This window comes from Scyliorhinus canicula, chromosome 4 (genome assembly GCF_902713615.1).
Source record: "Scyliorhinus canicula chromosome 4, sScyCan1.1, whole genome shotgun sequence".
NCBI classification, from domain to species: domain Eukaryota; kingdom Metazoa; phylum Chordata; class Chondrichthyes; order Carcharhiniformes; family Scyliorhinidae; genus Scyliorhinus; species Scyliorhinus canicula.
In genome coordinates this window covers 60,787,440-60,807,704 of record NC_052149.1, presented here as the reverse complement: position 1 = coordinate 60,807,704, position 20,265 = coordinate 60,787,440, and the positions used below count along the sequence as shown (strand labels likewise).

At 41.1% G+C, this 20,265-nt stretch overlaps 1 protein-coding gene across 16 annotated transcripts in view; it reads left to right on the top strand.

Annotated features, from left to right (window-relative positions):
* nfia (nuclear factor I/A) overlaps nt 1–20,265 on the top strand; it is a 1,014,328-nt gene that overhangs the window by 688,694 nt on the left and 305,369 nt on the right. For all 16 annotated transcript variants that reach the window (XM_038794333.1, XM_038794326.1, XM_038794335.1 and 13 more), the window contains one exon: nt 2,748–2,810. In XM_038794333.1, coding sequence (XP_038650261.1) covers nt 2,748–2,810 — 63 coding nt within the window. The remainder of the gene's footprint in view (nt 1–2,747; nt 2,811–20,265) is intronic.

Genomic DNA, 20,265 nt, shown 5'->3' with positions numbered 1-20,265 from the left:
TAGCAGTGGGCATGGCAGGGAAGTGAGGGTGATGGTGGTTGTGTGCTGGGAGCCAGCGATAGATGGAGATAGACAAAGATTTCGAGGACAGAAGATAAAAGGAATAGAAATACCTTTATCACTTTCTTAGTGGCAAGTTTGCACCACGCAGTATTCCCATTAATTCCATTTGTACTGTGGAGCCTCATACTAAATGAAAGAAGGTTGAATGGCTCAATTGATTCACAATGTACCTTAGAGATGAGGTGAATCTTTTCTCAATGTAACGTCTGCCTCAGAAGGGACTAAAGTCTGGTGCACGGGGCTTACAGTAGCAAGGATAACAGATCCACATTAAGGAATTGGAGCTGAGGAAGTATATTTACTGTCACTCTTCAGAAATGCAATAACATCTGTTCCCATTATCTGCAGCAAAGATGCCACAGATTGCTTTCACCCCTAATTTGGTAGTTTGCAATAGGTCCTGAAAGCCCTGTGAAAATGTATTGTTTTCGACATGATTGAGGCACTGTTAGATGCCATCCTAGAAGCCATCAATATCTTTGGAAATTCTTCCTGACATCTTGATGCTGCACTTGGGCTGTCACAGTCTCAAAGCTTTCTGTGGATCCTGAGAAACCTCCTGCAATGAGTTGGAGATAACTGGATTGGACTTCTATCTTGTGTGGAAATCATCTGAAAACAGTTCCTGAATCATAGATCTTTTGATGATTAGGCTGTTGAATTCTGGGTCTCTGAACTCTTCAGATAAGGATGGCCATTACTCCACCCTCCATGGTGAAATGTAGATTTACTTATTAAGTCCATACTTCCTCTTCCTGCAGACTTAGAGGTCTCAATGATGATCCTTTTCCTGGAGTGCTTGTTTTTTTTAACTTGGGAAGCCGAGAAGACAGTGTTAAAGGACTATGAATATAATGAAGATTTCCCTCATTTAAGGTCATATATACCACAACGATGTGAGGCTAAGCCTCTTTTTTTCTTTAACTGAGGTGTCTTTGAAGACTACCAAAAGCTCTTGTGAGTTGGGAATGTGATTATATATAGAATATGTTTAAAGAGATTGCCCATTTTCAGATATGAATGTTCCTGACACCCAGGGGCTGAGAGATAAAGGTTGTGATTTTCCCGGCCCGTTCACTGCGGGCATGAATTCCGTAATCGCTGGAAACTCCTGTGAAGGAGCCAGAACAGGATCTGTGACAGGGAGATTACAGAATGAGATCTACCCACCTCGCCCCTTGCAGTTAAAACCTAATCAGGTTCAGCCACAGCAAGAGTGTGAACCAGATTGCCATGGATTTAAATACATTTATTTATTCAAAATGACCTTAACGCCAAATTTTCTAGGAACATCATAGGTGAGATTCTCCCATTCCGGTGCGATGGCCCGAAGCCGGCCTAAAAAACGGCGCGAACCACTCCGGCGTCGGGCCGACCAGAAGTTGCGGAATTCTCCGCACTTCCGGGGGCTAGGCCGGCGGGGAAGGGGTTGGCGCTGCGGCAGCCGGCGGCGAAGGGACTGCGCGAGTTCGCAGTTTTTAAACTCAATCTGCGATCGGGCCACCCGAGGAAAAGGGTATTCCGATCTCTGTGGTTCTAGCCTTGCCGGTGTCTTTGGGACCCGCCCCTTAAAATGATGATGCGAACACATCCCCTTCCAAAAAAAAAATGGCAAAGTGTGGGAAGATGATGGAAAATCTAACTATTTCTCTGAGGATAAACTTGCCATTTTCTGACTGACCCTGACACTGCCATTTTTGGGGAAAATTCCATTCAAAGCATGACAGGATGGCATCTTTTCCGGTGTGATGTTAGTCAATTTGAATGGAGAGGATACAGTGCTGGTGAATGTTGAGGTGTTTTGAATGTTGGCTAAGAGCCCAGTTCTGATATTTGCAAAGTTTCACAAAGATCAATAGCTGAACACAGTAGTTGGTGCATGTGCCCACTGGAATTGGGGCAAGAATTAATTAGGTTCGAAAAAAAATGAACATGTATCATGATTGAATTCAATTTTGGTAAGATAAAATATTACTTTCGAACCATAGAATCCCTACAGTGTAGAAGGAGGCCATTCGGCCCATTGAGTCTGCACCAACCCTCTGAAAGAATACCCTATCTATGCCCACTCCCCTACCTAACCTACACATCTTTGGACACTAAGGGGCAATTTAACATGGCTAATCCACTAACCTGCATCTTTGGACTGTGGGAGGAAACCAGAGCACCTGGAGGACATCAATGCAGACACTGGGAGAATGTGCAAACTCCATACAGACCCACAGTTGAAATTGAACCCGGGTCCCTGTGCTGTGAAGCAGCAGTACTAACCACCGTGCCACCTCAATGCACAGTGGAATGATTCTCCCTATAATCAGTCTTGGCGCATGGTTTACCAAAGAGATTGGAATTGGGCTTCAGCTCCGCCCATCCCTAGGCCAACCTGGTTGAGATTGAGAACTCGCTGTAGCCCTGCAGCAGATCAGTGCCCCAAACAGTGTGCGAACGTACGGTTTACAAACTATCACAATTGATTGGAAAGTAGCTATGGTACTGAACTCCAATCAGTTGAATAGGGATTAAGATAAACATTCAAAGGTGTAACATACTAAAGGCTTTGAGGAAAGAACATAAATTAGAATAGATAGCCTGGACGTGCAGCTATCAGTGACGCAGGGTCTGCTTCTATGATGAAGTTTTCATGATCCACTCTAATAGGTCGGCTTATATTTTCTGTCTTTCAGATTCAGGTCAGTCTGAAAGTCCTAGCCAGGAAAGTGAGGATATCAAGGACCAGCCAGAAAATGGTACGTATTATTTGACATGAAAGATGCACTGTAGCAGTATTCTCTGAACTCTGCAGAAGAACAGCTGTCCTTTAAAAACTAGATTGTGTTTTCCTAATAGTTGTAACAATTTGTTCTTAAACCATTAGGGAATTGATTGTAAGAAAATAAATGCCTCATTGGTTCTAAAGGAAAGACCTACATGTAGTAACGTTTCTTTTGAAGTTTTTGGCATTGGGTATGTTAGCTAACAATGAATGCTGCAGTTTTATATTCAGTGACTGTCAGTAAATGTCCTTTGTGATGTTAGCTTTGAATATTGTGTCAAAGCCAACCAAGTTTGCAAAAAATAAAAAGATAGTTTGATGTGCTGCAGATCTGATTTCTTTAATACATTTGAGGTCTTCTTTTCCTGAGATACAAACATCTTACTGCTATGGAATTAGAAAATGTACCAGTTTAGTTTTCTTAACAATTGAGCACCTGATCACATTGAGAAATGTATTTTATGCAGACACATTCAACACTGCGCAGCAATCTTGAGGGCAGGCAAAAGATTGATTGTGGTTATGCTAAATGTTATCAGTTTTAATGAACTCCAGCAATTCTATTTAACAACATTAACCCTTTAAAAGTTGAGATTTTCCAGTGAGGCATCTGATTCCAAGTCTGCAATCACCTAATGATTTATATCTGGTACTAAAAATATAAGATAGAAACTTGAACAAAGTGCTCTCTGTAGTAGACCGTCAACTTCAGCTTGCACTTGCTATAAAAGCCAGCATGGCATCTTTATAGTGGAAAGTGTTTGTGGCAATCTGTTGCAACATTGAACCTGCCCATTAGAAAGCTCCATGAGAAATCCCGTTCAGGACCATGCAGTGAATTAAATTAATGCCCACACTAAGTTGCATAAAATACAAGGGGCGGAATTTAATTGAAAAATTTCTAAATGTCATTTGTGGTGGGTTCTGCTGGCAGTTTCCCACCAGCTCTGCTGGTGAGTTCCCCACCGCTATCGAGCAACACTTAATGGGCCCTGGGGAGCTTCTCTCTGTTTTGGCCCATACTTAAAATTTTTTCAGCACTTCGGGGAGCTGAAATTCTAAGATTGGATCGCCAATTTGAAAGGATGCCCCGATCTCCAAGTGAGCTTCTGAGTTCCACCCATGGGCAATGTCACCTCCACACACATGGGCACTGCCCCACAACCCCCCCCCCCCCCCCCCCCCCCCCCAAAATGAAGATACCCCGCTCTGGGGTCACTGAGTGCGCTCTGGGGGTCACCCTCAAGGACCTTCCTTCCGTCACCTCCTCAACCTTCCAGAGGCCCCTAGTTACCTGCCCTGTGCCACCAACCCGCACCCTTCATACCCCCCTCCACCCTCCTTTCATGGGCATGGCCTCCCTCGGGCCCTGACCCTTGGCAGTGCCTCCATGGTACCCGGGCATCCTTCACTGCCACCCTGGCAGTGCTTCTACCAGCTTGGCAGACCCATGTAGACATGGGGAGAATGTGCAAACTCCACAGTAACCTGGGGCAGAGATCGAATCCAGGTCTTCGGCGCCGTCAGGCAGCAGTGCTAACCACTGTACCACCGTGCCGCCCATGTTAATCCATTTGCTTTCCGGAAGTATCTATTGAAATATCAGTTGGACTAAATGTGACAATGGCTATCAGTAAAATATATGTTACATATTGTCCTCAGGATCTGAGTTTCTGTGCCTTGCAGGATTGGCGTACAGTTACAACAGAATTTATTTACTTAACAATTGCCTGATAGTATGAACCTTGGTATGGTTGAAAGTTTGTTTCTCTCATTATATAAACAAAAACCATAACTCAGTCCATTTATTAGCTTACACACATATCCTGTATGTTAAATACAACAAAAATTCAAATGGTCAGAGGGTTCAGGACTTTAAAAAAATCATCTTGCGCAAACTTTTGCTGTGGTTATTTTTTTTCCTAGCTGGCTTAATCTTGAATATGCTGAGCAAATTCATACCAATTGTGCATACTAATACAGCTGGAAAATTATTTTGTGATCGTATGTGCAAGTGCTATATTGAGTGAACTTATACGTTTATCACTCAAGAGGCCAATGGTAATGTGCACAACTGTTCCACTATGTGCCTCAGAGAATTAAACACCCCTCCACCCACCCATTTCCTGTGGGTAACCTTTCAGACTGAACACCAAGAATTCTGGTGTCTAAATATAGTTGATGGGAAAGCACATTTCTCCACGAGCAGCATTTATTTTAACTAGACTGTACAGAAGCCTGACTGAATTATTGTATTAATATTTGAAAGTGAAACAGCCTAGTGAAACTCAGGAAAATATCTCCGTCCACTCAAAGCCTCCACTCCCACTGCAGTCTTGAAAGCTTAAGCGTGAAATAATACTTTCACAACGGTAATCATTTTGGTATTCATATTTCTCAGGTTTGGAGTTTACAACAAGGTGCAAGGACAATTGTATTTATTAGCTGAACTGAAGATTAAATACAATTGAGGTGAACTTTCTGTGAATAAAGAAAAGTTCACGCTTTGTCTCAAATATATCCTCATTTACTGTTACCTTCATTACCAAGGATCATTTAGTAAAATTCGGTATTGGAAGTAACTCCATCATCTGAGAAAAATTCGAAATTAAACAACTAGCAAGAACCTTGGGCACGATCTGTAGCCACGTTGTGCCCTCGCTCTCGTGCGATATGGCCAGTAGATCCTAGAAGAGGCATCCTGCAGGCTTCCTGGCAGCCTTTGCGTCTCATGGGATCTACCCAAGTTCCGGGAGGCATTGGAATCAAAGCCCTGCCCAAAGGGGTGTGACCAAACGGCGCGCACGTAAATAGTGTTTAAACCTACTTAGGCAAGCTTACCCGGGATCTCCTGGCTTCCCAGCGAGGATCTAGCCAGGCGCTGTTCAGTACTGGTCCACAAAAATGTGGACCAGGCAGAATGGTACCCAGAGGGTCTCCCGATCCATCGGAGGCCCCTGCGAGGTAAGAGACAGTTCAGGGTGGTCCCTGGCCACCTTTCTGGAAAGTAGGCACCTTAGCACTGTCTAGCTGCCACCTTGGCACTACCACCCTGGCACTTCCAAGGTGCCCCCACAACCCAAAGATGTGCAAGGTACGTGGATTGGCCACACTAAACTGAGCCTTAATCAGAAAAAAATAATTGAGTACTCTAAATTTATTTCTAAAAAAGCAAAGGGATTAAGGAATATGGTGAGTAGAGATGAGATTGATTAGGAAAAAAAGGCACATGTTGATGCTTACAGCTTCCTTATGTTTCTGAAATACAAACTTACAAAATTGTGCATTTTGTGGGTGTTTTTATATACTTCTCTAAATGGAGGCATGTAGAAATTCTGTAGCTACGTCTCTTATATCTATGAACTGCATATCTTGTTAAAGGTGTGCAAACATATAACTTTATTAGATCACTAACTATATGTTGCAATCAATTCCTGAACTGCAATATGAATTTGGTCATGGATGTTGAAATGAAGAGCCAGTGTTAGAACAGTGCTAGAAGCAATGGTGTTGGTCTTCAATTACATTTTCCAACTTGGTTTGATATGATTTAATTTATATATCTTTTTCATTTTATCTCTCTCGCCCCACTTCTTAGTTCCTCATTTACTGTACATGTTATCTACATGGTAGAAGTGGACTGGTCTGTGAACTTCTGGATGTTGCTGCTAGTGTTTGTCTAATGTGAGATACATGTATGTGGAGAAGTCACAAAAAAAGGGAAGGAGCAGGACTCAGAACAAAGATCAGTGGTATTGATGAGAGATTGCGAATCAGATTAGTACAAAAGAAAAAATGGAGACAAGACTTAAAACACACACAGGCAGAGAGACCAGAAGAATTGGAGAGTGCAATAGGAGAAAGCGAGAAGCTTTAGAATGAGTTTTGTCTGTGACTATTGGTGCAGAATATCAACTAATTCTTATATCAACTAAAATGCAAAGCAAAACAAAAGCGACAGGTCTGCTTTCTGCAATGTAACCTTGGTTATTCTAGCAATAGATATGGAATACGAACATATCTGCACATCTGAGTTTTGTTTCATGGTTTTATGCATGTGTTTTCTGCAAAATCGTGTGATTGAGTAGTTGGGACTTTTGCCTTTTTTTGCTTTTGTTACTACGTTCCCCCAGGAGGGCAATTCTAACAATACAAAGAAGTTTCATTTAATGACTGGCTAGATAAAAGGTGTAATTTTCATCTAATTTGTGAGATGTGCATGTAAAGAAATTCACAGGAACTTTTGTGCTTTGTAGAACACAATTCATGCAGAATACTGAATTATATCAAGTTTGATATTTTATTAAGGGATTGAGCTTGTAACTGTAAATTAATTTGCATGGGGTTGGTCAAAACTCAAAACTAACCCATTTGCAGCAATTGCCTAATGCTTCCTGTGCCCACTTTCTGTTGCTAATGCTTGCATCTCTAATATGAAAATATGGGTGATAAACTGAGGAGAGTAGATAGTTTGCAGTGAGGTTACAAGGCAGTAATTTAATTGAGCACTTCTAATTACGTCATAACCCATGGGAGTGAAGGTTTAAGCATGTCAGTTGAACCCAGAGATTGCAGATAACTGCCTTACACTCACTGCCAGCTACACTCTGTTCTATATAACAGGATAGCCATATTTTTGTATTTGTGGTTTGCATAAGTATTTTTAAATTCGGGTTCTAGTTTATTCACCTGTATCTCAACTTACTAATACTAACAGGTCTCAGTGTTTTGATTAGGATTTGCTCATCAATGAGATAAAAGCACTTAAAGACGATTCCTTTACACAACTAGGTCCTGCATAATCCAAATAGAGCAAAGTAAGAAGAACTATAAGTGAAATTGCACTGAATTGCCTGGATTTAGGAAGGTAATTTTCATAGACTTGGAGGTGTACCTGGCCCCCTGCTTTGTAATACTTCATTTTAATTAGGTGAAGGGCAACATTTTAAAAAGCATTTCTCTCAGTGCCATTTATTATCGATAAACAAACAACTGCATCCAATACTTACGTCAATGCTTTTGTGGAATGACGAGCTGAAATATGCTAGCTTGACTCTGGTGCAGATTTTCAGGTTTTACACTAGATATTTTCTGGAATCAGCATCACGCATGACTTGTGTAAGCAGACATTATGTTGCCTATTATTCAAAGTGCCCCTTTTTTATTACCTAATATCTAGTTCAGTGGTAATGTGACCCAGAGATTTTCACATGTGTGTTTTCCAAAAGAACACGAGCATGATGGGGTACAACTGCAAAGCAACAAATGGCTTTATCTTATGTACAATAAATGAATGAGCATAATTCAATTATTACAGTGAGATTCATCCATTTATATTGCTCCAGGTTAAATGGAAAATAATAAACATGCAAGTGTGCTGTGACTCTTTTCTGAGTGCTAAAACTCATTTTTGAGTGAGCTAAACACTAGTTTCCTTTATTCATTATTGCGGTGTGAGCATTGCTGGAAAGTCCAGCATTTATTGTCCATCCCTAATTGCCTGGTGGAGTTGATGGTAAGCTGATGTCTTGAACCTCTGTAGTTTGTTGGTGTAAGTACTCCTGCAATGCTGTTAAGGAGGGAGTTTAAGGATTTTAACCCAGCAACCAGGTAACTGATTCTGTACTTCTGGTTCCCAGCTGTATGAGTTCACTCATCGCTGTAACACTATGAGAAAGAGAGAAGCTAGCACTTAGGGTATGATCTCTTCAAGGTTGGAAGGTGGAAATTCTCACAATATGAGAAATGCTATTGGGCTTGAGCTGTTAGATTCGCAGACTTAATGCTATCCAATGTGGGTGTATTTCAAATAAATTAACACAAAAAAATCAAAAGGGGTTAAATGAAAAGTGTTATTGAACAAACTATATTCCATAATTGTAATGTTAGTCTGTGACATGACTACCTTTGAAATCAAATCACCTGAATGAACATTTCCACAATGTTATTATAATTTTACTGAACTTGAAGACACACTCACTAAGCTTTCATCTTGCCCCAACTTGGGTAGGAAATTGGCTATTTGATTATGTTGACATTTGAGGCCTTACTTTCTTTGACAACTTACTATGGGTAGTACAGATGCCTGACTTTATTTTTAGTGCAACTGGCGTACGGTTAATCAATTTATTAGAAGAAATAATAGTAATATTCCCAATACTCTGGTTTGGATTTGTGTGCAATACTGATTTTTATTCTTTGCAATTTGCTTTTCACTGAAGTCTGTTCTTTTGGTCATGGACTTGTCAAGTCTCATGATGTGAGACCTTACCTCCATTCTTTACCTCAGTAGCACCTCAGTAAAACATTAATAACACCACATATAAATTCTCCCAGGTCATTGATTCAAAAGTTAACCAAACCACAGATAAATGACAGGCAGCATACTGCTGCTGTGCATGCACAGAGGAAGATACTTTATCAATTGAATTCAGCCAACAGCCAGAAATGCTACTTAACCAGCCCTTGTTCAAATGGAATGAATAGGCATCCAAAAAACAAACTCTTCGTTCTGAATGTGGACAGTTGGCAACTATGTTCACATTGTGGGCGCAATTCTCCCAAAACGGGAGAAATCGTAAGGCTGGCGTCAAACCCGGGCGGGTTTGACGCCAGCGCGCCCCTTCCCGACCGGGAACCGATTCTGGTCCCCGGTCCGGGCTAGCAGCCCGACGCCGCAAGCTCCGGCATCACGGGCTTAACGAATTTCGTTAAGCCCGCTTGCCGGAGTTAGCGCCGGCTGACGCGTCATATGACGTCAGCCGCGCATGCGCGGATTGGAAGACTCCAACCCGCGCATTCGCGGATGACGTTATCGCGTATTTGCGCGAAACCCGCGCATGCGCGGGCCGGGATGCCCCTCAGCCGCCCCGCGAATGGATACTGCGGGGCGGCGGAAGGACAAATAGTGCGCGGGCATCGGGCCCATGGCACCCTTGGCACGGCAGTGGTACTGCCGTGCCAATCGGTGCCATGGTTATAAAAAGCAAGTTGTTCCCGCCGTTTTTACGAACGGCCAGACCAGGTGTGTTTGCCGTTCGTAAAAACAGCGTAAAGGGCTGGGACTTCGGCCCATCGAACAGCTGTGAATCGCTGCCGGCCGTAAAAAAACGGCGGCAGCGATTCGTGTCGGGAGTTGGGCGGGGGGGGGGGGGGGGGGAGAATAGCGGGAGGGCGGGAAAAATGTCGGGAAGGCCCTCCCGCTATTCTCCGACCCGTCGTGGGGGGCGGAGAATCGGGCCCTGTAATTCTGGAGCTCCCCACACCTTCAATTAAGAGAGCCCTGGAAATATCCAGCACTGACTGGGGTTACAGATGACTCCTTGTTCATCCAACAGGAGACTATCTTTACCACATAGCAAATGAGCATGTAATTTATTCTCTGGAGTGGCCAGTTTGCTCCAGTAACCAATTTGGCAAAGAAATGAAGAGACATATTGGCTGCCACTGGCTGCAAATTAGAGCCACAAACTGAGATGATTCAAAGTCGCAACCATGTCATTTTTTGATTGCTTGCAATTAACAAAATGAATAATTGTAAACAAAGGTGCATATGCAAGGAGCCTTCGATTAGTTGCAGGTATATAAATAGACAGAATAAATTACCATATTACAATAAATGTTTTATTTGAGACAAAGCTCTTGGCCATTGCTATTCATATTATCATTTTTTTGTTTGGTGTCCATATTCTTAGAATATCATAGAATATTGTTTCTTTACAATCTGTGAAACACCTTGGATACATGTTTTCCATTAAAAGTGCTCTATAATTGCAAGATGTTGTTCATGTAAATATATTGCAGTGTAAATCTTAATATTCTGTAATTGCTATATTGCTTAAAAATCACAACACAATCACACTCAGAGTCTCTCAAGTAATCAAGTTTTTTCCAGGTCAAACATCATCAGTTGCTAATGTGCTATAACTTATGTCCATCACTTCTTTTGAAGAAGGTGATGTCTAGATTAATTCATGTAAAATAAATGGAAATATGGGGGTGACATGGTGGCACAGTGGTTAGCACTGCTGCTTCACAGCACGGAGGACCCAGATCACAGTCCATGAGGAGTTCGCACATTCTCCCCGTGTCTGCGTGGGTCTCACTCCCACAACCCAAAGATGTGCAGGATAAGTGGATTGGCCACACTAAATTGCCCCTTACTTGGAAAAACAAATAATTGGGTACTAAAGTAAATATGTTCATTTTCAGCAAAATATTTTTTGCTATAAAATTTTTTGTTTCAGAATTCAACTAACCATGAAAATAACAAGATGTAACACTAAAGCTGGCAACCATCAGATAGAGCAGAAAGAACCCTTCTTCCATGTTAACAAACTTGTATAAATTACTGAATAATGTAATTGATTTATAGCTCACCAATAACGTTTATAATAGCATGGAGTGAGTTAAAGGCAGTAATTACATCTGGTGATCAGATGAAGTTCTTAAACCACTAGTACATCCTCTGAATATCTTGATTAAATCAGTTTTTACTGTTACTCCCTCGGATTATTCTGTTTGCTGCATGGTAAATTGCAAACACGTCATTGCTGAATGACTTGTTCCAAAGTAATAAGATTTAAAATGCAACTACCTTTAAGAATAAACAGTCAAGGGCAGCACGGTGGCACAGTGGTTAGCAGTGTTGCCTACAGCGTTGAGGACCTGGGTTCGAATCCCGGCCCTGGGTCAACTGTCTGTGTGGAGTTTGCACATTCTAGCCGTGTCTGCGTGGGTTTTGCCCTCACAACCCAAAAGATGTGCAGGATAGGTGGATTGTCCACTCTAAATTGCCCCTTATTTGGAAAAAATAATTGGGTACTCCAAATTTATATTAAAAAATAAACAGTCAGACTTTTTCATATTTGTTTTTAATTATGAATAGAACTGCCAATATTTCAAATGAACAGACCTCCTGGCAGTCTGCAAATTCATGCAGTGAAATGATCTATGAGGGATGAGACTCCAGACAATAGGAAAGAAAGTTGTTTTGGTGAAGTTCATATAAATATGTGCTAGTTCTTTATCCCTGAGTGTGCTATTTCCAGACATCTGTTAGCCAATTAATTTGAAGAGGGTGAAAATATAGGCAAAAACGTCATATACGAGAATGCCATAATAATGTATTAAGACTTTATTTTTGATATTCATCAATCAAAAGCTTTAGCCTAATGTGCCCCTTGGATCTTCCCCTTTGAGTAAGGGTAGTTGATTCAGCAGGGCCACTAGATGGAGCACAGCAGGCAAGTACAGAATTTCATCTCCCAGGAAGAAAATAGATCTCATTGGAGTCATGTTGCTCAAATTAAACTTCTTGCATTCAGAAATCAGAATTGATATTGGCCCCGATGGAGTCCCGAATAAAGATTCTGATTGCCTCCCAACGGAAAGATGCATGATGGGAAAGCGAGTTGAAAGTTGACTGAATGTCATCAGGTGGAGGGTGGAGTAAGACAGTGATATAAATGTTCTCTTTGGGACTTTGCCATTGACTTTTCAGAAGTTCAAAACTAGTGTTCTTGCTTAAAGAGGCTTTCCAGACCTTCAACAAGTAAGGTATTTCTCTGTTTTTATGCAGAAGCTTAGCAGCTGTAGTCAGTTTAACTCCCTTGGTTGATTGATGTAATAAAATGACTTAAGATCTGGTAAAATTTGAATTAATGACAGCTGTTACATACACTGAGAAAACTCTGACTTTCCACCATTACCCCTCATTATTGAATCTAGTTTCAATTTTGTACTGAACTTAATTCCCACATATTCAATTTTCTACAATCTCCACAGGTTAGCCAACACTGCTTTATTTTTAACAAGAAATTAAGCTTGCGCATTCAGAAAATTAAATTTTATGATCCAGATGGATATGTTGCTACCTTATTTTCAAGTTTCTTATCAAAAAAAGGGAACTAAACACATCTTGATTCAATACATGAATAAATACAAACTTGAATTACATGAACTTGCATGTAAAATAAAACATGCAACTGATATAATATGTAAGAATTCTGTACAGAGCTAAATCTTTTCATTATGCTTGATCAGAACTCAAGTAACTTAAATCTGAAAGGTGCAATCATAGAATGGTGATCTATGAGCATTCAGTTTCCTTCAAGAGTAATTTGGACACATGCAGCTGGAGCTTTGGGCAGCAGAACCCAAAAGATGAGACAAAAAGAAGCCCCTGGTCAATTGTTAGCTGCTAGAAGGGTTGTTGCGAGAGAGGGATTGCATAGGTTAGATTATTGTTTTCTTCTTTAGCTTACTGTTCTAGATCACTGAAAGGGGCAGCACAGGTGGAGAAGGTAGTCAAGAAGGCATACGGCATGCTTGCCTTCATTGGCCGGGGCATTGAGTATAAAAATTGGCAAGTAATGTTGCAGTTGTATAGAACCTTAGTTAGGCCACACTTGGAGTATAGTGTTCAATTCTGGTCGCCACACTAGCAGAAGGATGTGTAGGTTGTAGAGAGGGTGCAGAAGAGATTTACCAGGATGTTGCCTGGTGAGGGCATTAGCTATGAGGAGAGGTTGAATAAACTCGGTTTGTTCTCGCTGGAACAACGGAGGTTGAGGGGCAACCTGATGGAGGTCAACAAAATTATGAGGGGCAGAGACAGAGTGGATAGTCAGAGAATTTTTCCCAGGGTAGATGGGGGATCAATTACTAGGGGGCATAGGTTTAAGGGGCAAGGTTTAAAGGAGATGTACGAGGCAAGTTTTTTTACACGGAGGGTAGTGGATGCCTGGAACTCACTGCCAGAGGAGGTGGTGGAAGCAGGGACAATAGTGACGTTTAAGGGGCATCTTGACAAATACATGAATAGGATGGGAATAGAGGGATATTGACCCCGGAAGTGTAGAAGATTTTAGTTTAGATGGGCAGCATGGTCGGCGCAGGCTTGGAGGGCCGAAGGACCTGTTCCTGTGCTGTACTTTTCTTTGTTCTTTGTATTTTTGTATAAAATGACAAAAGTTTAATAAAAATAGTTTCGAAAAATGGATAGCAGCAGAATATGGACCAAAAGTAGAGATTGAAACTTATCAGTACATTTCTGACTTTGATTTTCCTATCCTGTTAGAAAGACAGCCAGGTATTTCTTCCTCACCTGTTGCACGTAAACTCTGGTGCGGATGGCCTGCCAAGTCATCCCTACTTAATGCATTGTCTCCACCAACCCCAGAATCTGCCAGGGGGATACTGGTGGTTGCCCCTCAGGTAGCATCCGTAAGCTCCTAATGTTACAGAATGAACAGGCCCAGTAATGGCCCCCTCATTCTCTGTGCAGGTCAACAGAAACTTATCTCTTTAAATCTTGACCTCAATGGAGGCTAAAAATGTCTTCCTTTCCCTTCTTATTTGCGTCACTGAGCACTGTTGCAGTGCTTTCACCAATAGTTTGCAGCCTTGCCACTGCGGGATCCCTTTTCGGTCTTGTTTGGGAGCATGTGTTTCATAATAAATGACCCTTGCTTGGGAACTGTATAATGGTTATGTCATTATCCAGCAGCAGTGAGAAGAGGTGTTTCCTCGAGCATTATAATGTGGATAGGAGAACAGAGCCCCTACAAAACAAAAAAATACTGTATTTTGCTGCAGTTTGGCAGATCTCCTGATGGGGTAGGATAAGAATTGTTCTATATCAAGACAACCGCCTAGACGTCAGCAGAGAAAGTGCGAATGAGAAAAGCAGATAAATAAATTATAATAGAGGCAGACTGTGGATCAAAAGTGATGACTCATTTTCATTTTTAGCTATATCTTGCAGTATGTAAATTGCAGAATGCATAACTTCCAAATGCACATTTGTAGATAATGAACTTGGATAATAAGATACCTAGAGTCTAATTGTTAGCCCCCCCCCCTTCCCGCACCCCCCACCCCTTCCATAATGACCACATCTGAGGACAGGCTAGTTCTAAGCTGTTGCGAAGTGTTGTCTGTAACTTTTAGACAGCAATTCTGCAATGGCAGATCATAGATTCACAAAAATTACAAGATCACTCAACCCATCACATTTGAATAGATATTTACCATTTAATTGGAACTCTCCATTCATTATGGACCCATTTTTTTCCATTTTCCTATACACTTTCGTTTTCTTCCATTTAAAATATTTATCTAATTCCCTTTTGCAAGCCTCTGCTTCAGTGGCCACTTGTGGTAATGAATCTGTATGAAAAAACTTCAAACTTCTTCCTTCATTCTTTGAATGATAATCCCAAGTCTGTGCCCCAAATGACCAGAGGTCAGGTTGACTCACTCTGGTTTATTTCCTTTTAGCTCCCTAAGGAAAAGCATCTTGCCTCCAATTTGTACCTCCCTGGCTAAGATCAAAACAAATGAAATTGTGAGCACAAGTTGATTTCTTGCCCCTTTGCCACAGGAGGTGTTTGGTACAGCAAGGCTCTAGACAAATGTGTTTGTTTTAATAATCTTTTCAAATTACAGTTTTATTGAATCCCTTCCCGATACCATGACGTTATTGATAATGGCTATAGGATTGTTTAAGTATATTGCAATGAAAATTCAACAAATTGAAGGTTATAGATAAGACAGGTGTTCTCAGCTGTGATTAATTTCCTGACAAAAATTCTAATACACTGAAGTATTTATTACAGAAAAACACCAAAGATTGTGCTTATACGCTATACATTACACAGACATAATATTTATTATGACAAGAAAAACATCTGGTTTGCATCAGTTCTCAGCTGCGCGTAGTCTGTACAGCATTTGGAACGAGATTTGTTTCTTTGTCATAAAAATTAGAGAAAGAAATTACGAAATGAGTTCAGATATATTCAAATATCCTCTGTAAATCGGACAGAATGGTTTAGACATGCCAATATGCCCACTTTACATATTTGAGTCCAAGTTCAAATATGATCTGAACAATATTTGACGTGTTTTAACCCAGTTTTCTCTTGTTTTCTTTACTTTCCATTTTATCTTAACGCAACCTCCTCATCTGCAATGAATTTGAATGTTTCGTGACTTCCATGACAACATTTTGTTGTTCGCATTCTTTTGATAATATCATGAAATGCATCTGACTTTCAGCGAACCAAATGGCCACATTTTCCATTTTATTTTCTTTGCGACTTTTAGGTCACAAATCTTGACTTGGCGTTCAAATGTGAATTATTGTGATAACTAAAGGAGAGCCAAGCTGCTTGCATTTGGATTTTTATTTGGTATTGCAGAATATGAAGCATTATGCTTGATTATTTGGCCCCTCGTACCTGCTCCGTCTTCCAGTAAAATCGTAGCTGATTGTTTGCCTTAACTCCACTTTCCCACCAGCTCCCCATGTCCCTTGATTTCTCAAAGCCAAAAATTTGTCCCTCTCAGCTCTGAGTATATTCAAGGATGATGCATCCGCAACCCTCTAGGCTCAAGAGTTTAAAAGATTCAGAGCCGTCTGAGTAAATACATTTCTGCTCGACTCAGTTCCAAATGATCAGCTCCTTTTGCATATGCAGTAATGCAACAGTGTATATATACTGTATTTGTGATTCTTTGAAACAGAACATTCAAACTTTTGGCAAAATATACTTTTCATCCGATATTACCAAGATCTGGGGCGAGCCTCGGAGCACTTTTTCAAAACTTCTGGAAAACAACTGGCAGCAAGAGAGGATGCATTTTTAATGGAAAATAGTCTCTCTGTGTGCCTAGCAATGGGGCAGACAGGCAATTGTATTGGGTTCAGGCATGTGGAGTCAGCAGCAGATAGAAACCTATATGGTAGCAAAAATGGCAGCACTGGAACATAGATGGGTGGGCAGGTCTGAGATGACAGTATTAGTGGTTACCATGTCTGAGACCTACTGAGCAGCATTGCCAGTAACACTGTTGTAGGTTGGAGTTTAGAAGAATGAGAAGTGAAACATAAGTGATCCAAAGGGGCTTCACAGCGTGGGTCACTGAATGTTTGTTCCCCCTGGCTGGGAACTCCTGAACATGGGAGGACGGTCTCAGGATAAGAGGTTGATCCTTTAGAACCTTCACTCCGAAGGCTCTGAATCTTGAAAATTCTCAAGGCTATTGGTTTGTGGATGCTCCATTGTTAAATATATTTAAAGCTGAGATAGACAAATTTTCAGCTCCAGGAAATCGAGGGATATGGGGAGCTGGTGGGAAAGTGGAGTTAAGTCAGAAGATTAGCCATAATTATACTGAATGGCAGAACAGGCTCGAGGGCCCATATGGCAACTTCAGTTTTGACTTTTGCGAGTCTGGAGCAGTTGGTAACGTTATAGTGAGCAGTCCTTTGTATTCCCATGCCCTGTTCAAAGCCATAGATAAGTAAGTTATATTGAACACTAATAGTGAAAAGCACGTATCTTCAATAGCAAGAAGTCCAATCTGCCCAAGGGTTCTTTTAAAACTTTAAAAAAGCACAGTCAGCCCTGTTGGATTTACCTGCAAGTTTGAACTGGCATGATTTGCACCTCCCACACTATGCGGTGTTATATAACTCCTTCACTGCATTTGTGTTTCCTATGGAGGGTCTGTGGATTTTTTTAAGATTACTATCAACTGGGGAGAAATCAAAGGACAAAGCTCCATTGACTGGGTAGATCTAGAAATGGGTTTGATTTCCCCCCTACCTTCAGAGTGCTTGATTATCTCTATCCGTTTTTCAGTCCTAAATCTAACCAGATGTCATATATTGATTTTTAATTAGCAGTGATAATTTGCTAAATATCGTTAAGTATTTTTTTCTGGGAGTCTGACACAGAACCTCTGAGGCGGAGGCATGATGAAATCATTCTTCTCAAAATGGGGTTCGCATGGTAAATGGAGCTATTCAAGCAATTCTTGGTGCACTGATTCGAATTACATGCAGTGTGGCCAGTTCTTTGCATCTAATAGATTTATGCACTCTGAAACAAATCTGTATACACTTAGATTATGGCCAATAATATAGCAGTGGGTGTCATACACAAAACAGGAGAGAGCTGGTCCTGTTCTCCCAACAGCTGACTCATCTCATACCATTGGAACCTCACTGACCACTGCTGTGTGAATTTGGATCACTTTTGACTTTCAGGCGACCAATCAATGGAGTATACATCTGGTTGCCTGTGCCCATGGCAAAAAGGCCACTATAATTTTGATGCATTGACTTCATTTATATAAAATTGGTGAACTGCAGCAGAGAGAGTCATGATTGCAGAGATGTGGGATCCAGATTATTTTGCAAGATCCAAAAAAGCAAACCTTGTGTTGCCCATGTTCTAAACATTTTCAACACAAAGTGAATATCGGAGCACAATGATTTCTATATTGAGATGTGCTAACCTTCTGAAACAGTAAGGTTCTTTGGGTGGCCAGAGCTAGTCCTTTTCAGTATGCTGACCCCATCGTCAAGGTTAATGGGACTTTAAGGCTACCTTTAGAGGCTGTCACTGACTAATAACGGCTAAAACAAATTCAATTAGCCAGTTCTGATGAAAGGGGTTCTGATCTGATATTAGCCCTGTTTCTACCACCTCCGATGCTGTCAAAGCTGTTGAATATTTCCAGCAATTTTCTTTTTTTATTTCCGATTTTGAGCATCCCATGAAAATTTGCGTCTGTGTTAGTATTTCAAATTAACCCCATTGACCCTATACCTCAAAATAGTTTGGTTAATTTTCTACAAATACATTTGTGCCACATAAGTATGAGGCAATGATCCTTCCAACAGGAGATAATCTAGCCATCTCCCCTTAACAGTCAATTGTATTAACATTTCTGTATCCCCCTACTATTAACATCCTGGCAGCTATCATTAACCAGAAACTGAACTGGACTTGTCATATAAATACGGTAGCTACCAGAGCAGGTCAGCGTCTCGGAATTCTGTGGTGAGTAATTCACCTCCTGACGCCCCAAAGCCTGTCCACGATATACAAGGCACAAGTCAGGGGTGTGATGGGATAATCTCCACTTGCCTGGATGAGTGCAGCTCCAAAACACTCAAAAAACTCAATACCGAGGTCTCCTGTGAACGAAACTCACTATTGTACTTGGCCCCAACATTTTGTCATTTGAGCATTCATGCTGAATGGATAATTTGACTGCTGCCTTGACTGAGCACCTAACTCATACAGCTAGAGTTTCTGGTAATGTTGAGTTAGCTCACTTCACCCAATGCAACAAGTCCTATCTCTCAAGGCCTGAGGGAAAAGTTGACCAGGATTTCTGCTGATTGTTATCCAATTATCCATTGTACTCCTGCTAGAAAATGGGGATGTGGTTTGTGCATCAGGTTTGACTTTTTGTAATGCTGCTGTGGTAATTAAGTCTGTCCCGCATAGAGTGGTTGGTAGCAGTTACAGTGAGGTTATACCCCTGTATTATTTGGAACATTTACCGAGAAGGACTGGAGAAAATGACCAAAAAAAAAAACTCAATACCATCCAGCTCAAAGCAACCCACTTAATTGCCACTCCATCTACCACCGACGCACAGTGGCAGCTGTGTGTACAATCTAGAAGCTGCATTGCGGAAATTCACCAAGGCTGCTTCAACAGCACCTTCAAAACCCACAACCTCTATTACCTAGAAGGACAAGGGCACATGATGCATAAGCACATCCGTATCTATAAGTTCCCCTCCAAGACACGCCATCCTGACTTGAAGCTATATTGCTTTTTCTTCACTGCCGTTGGGTCAAAATCCTGGACTCCCTTCCTAACAGCACTGTCAGTGTACCTATACCACATGGACTGCAGCGGTTCAAGAAGGTGGCTCATCAGCACCTTCTCAAAGACAATTAGCGATGGGCAGTAAATGCTGGCCTGCCAGCAATGCGCACACCAGAATAATAATAAAAATGACCAAGTGATGGACTTTGTAACAACTCGCAGCACAAGAGGTTACTATAGATTTATAGCAGTGACTGAAGTCCGGGCAGGACTCTCTGAATTACCTCTGCTCCTGCTGACACCATTTTTACTCACAAAATTGATGCAAGAACACTTATAATTGCTATTTGCCAATAAAAGCCCAAATCTTTGCCTTTCTTGAACTGTGAATTAATTTAATTAATTGTAATTTATTGATTAATAAGTTAATTTAAATTTCAATCATAAATAAATTTCATGAACAAGACCAATAGTTGGCAAAGTAGGACAATGCAGTTTCTACATCTTTCTCAGCAAGCATGGATTCTTACCCTTAGTTGAAATACTCCTGACATTTCAGAAGTCTTACAGTGTTTTATGGAAATCAGCTTTAGTGGACAAACTGTAAGGAATGGTAATATGATTCAGTATATAATAACTATCCTGTTACATCTACAAATGATGCTAGATTAGGAACTTCTGTCTATCAGTAACTTTAACCATGTAGACCACTAAGAGCATTTGCCAAACAGAAGTCTGTTTATTTCATATGGGAGCAAAACCTCAGGTAAATCTGTCAATAAAGAAACA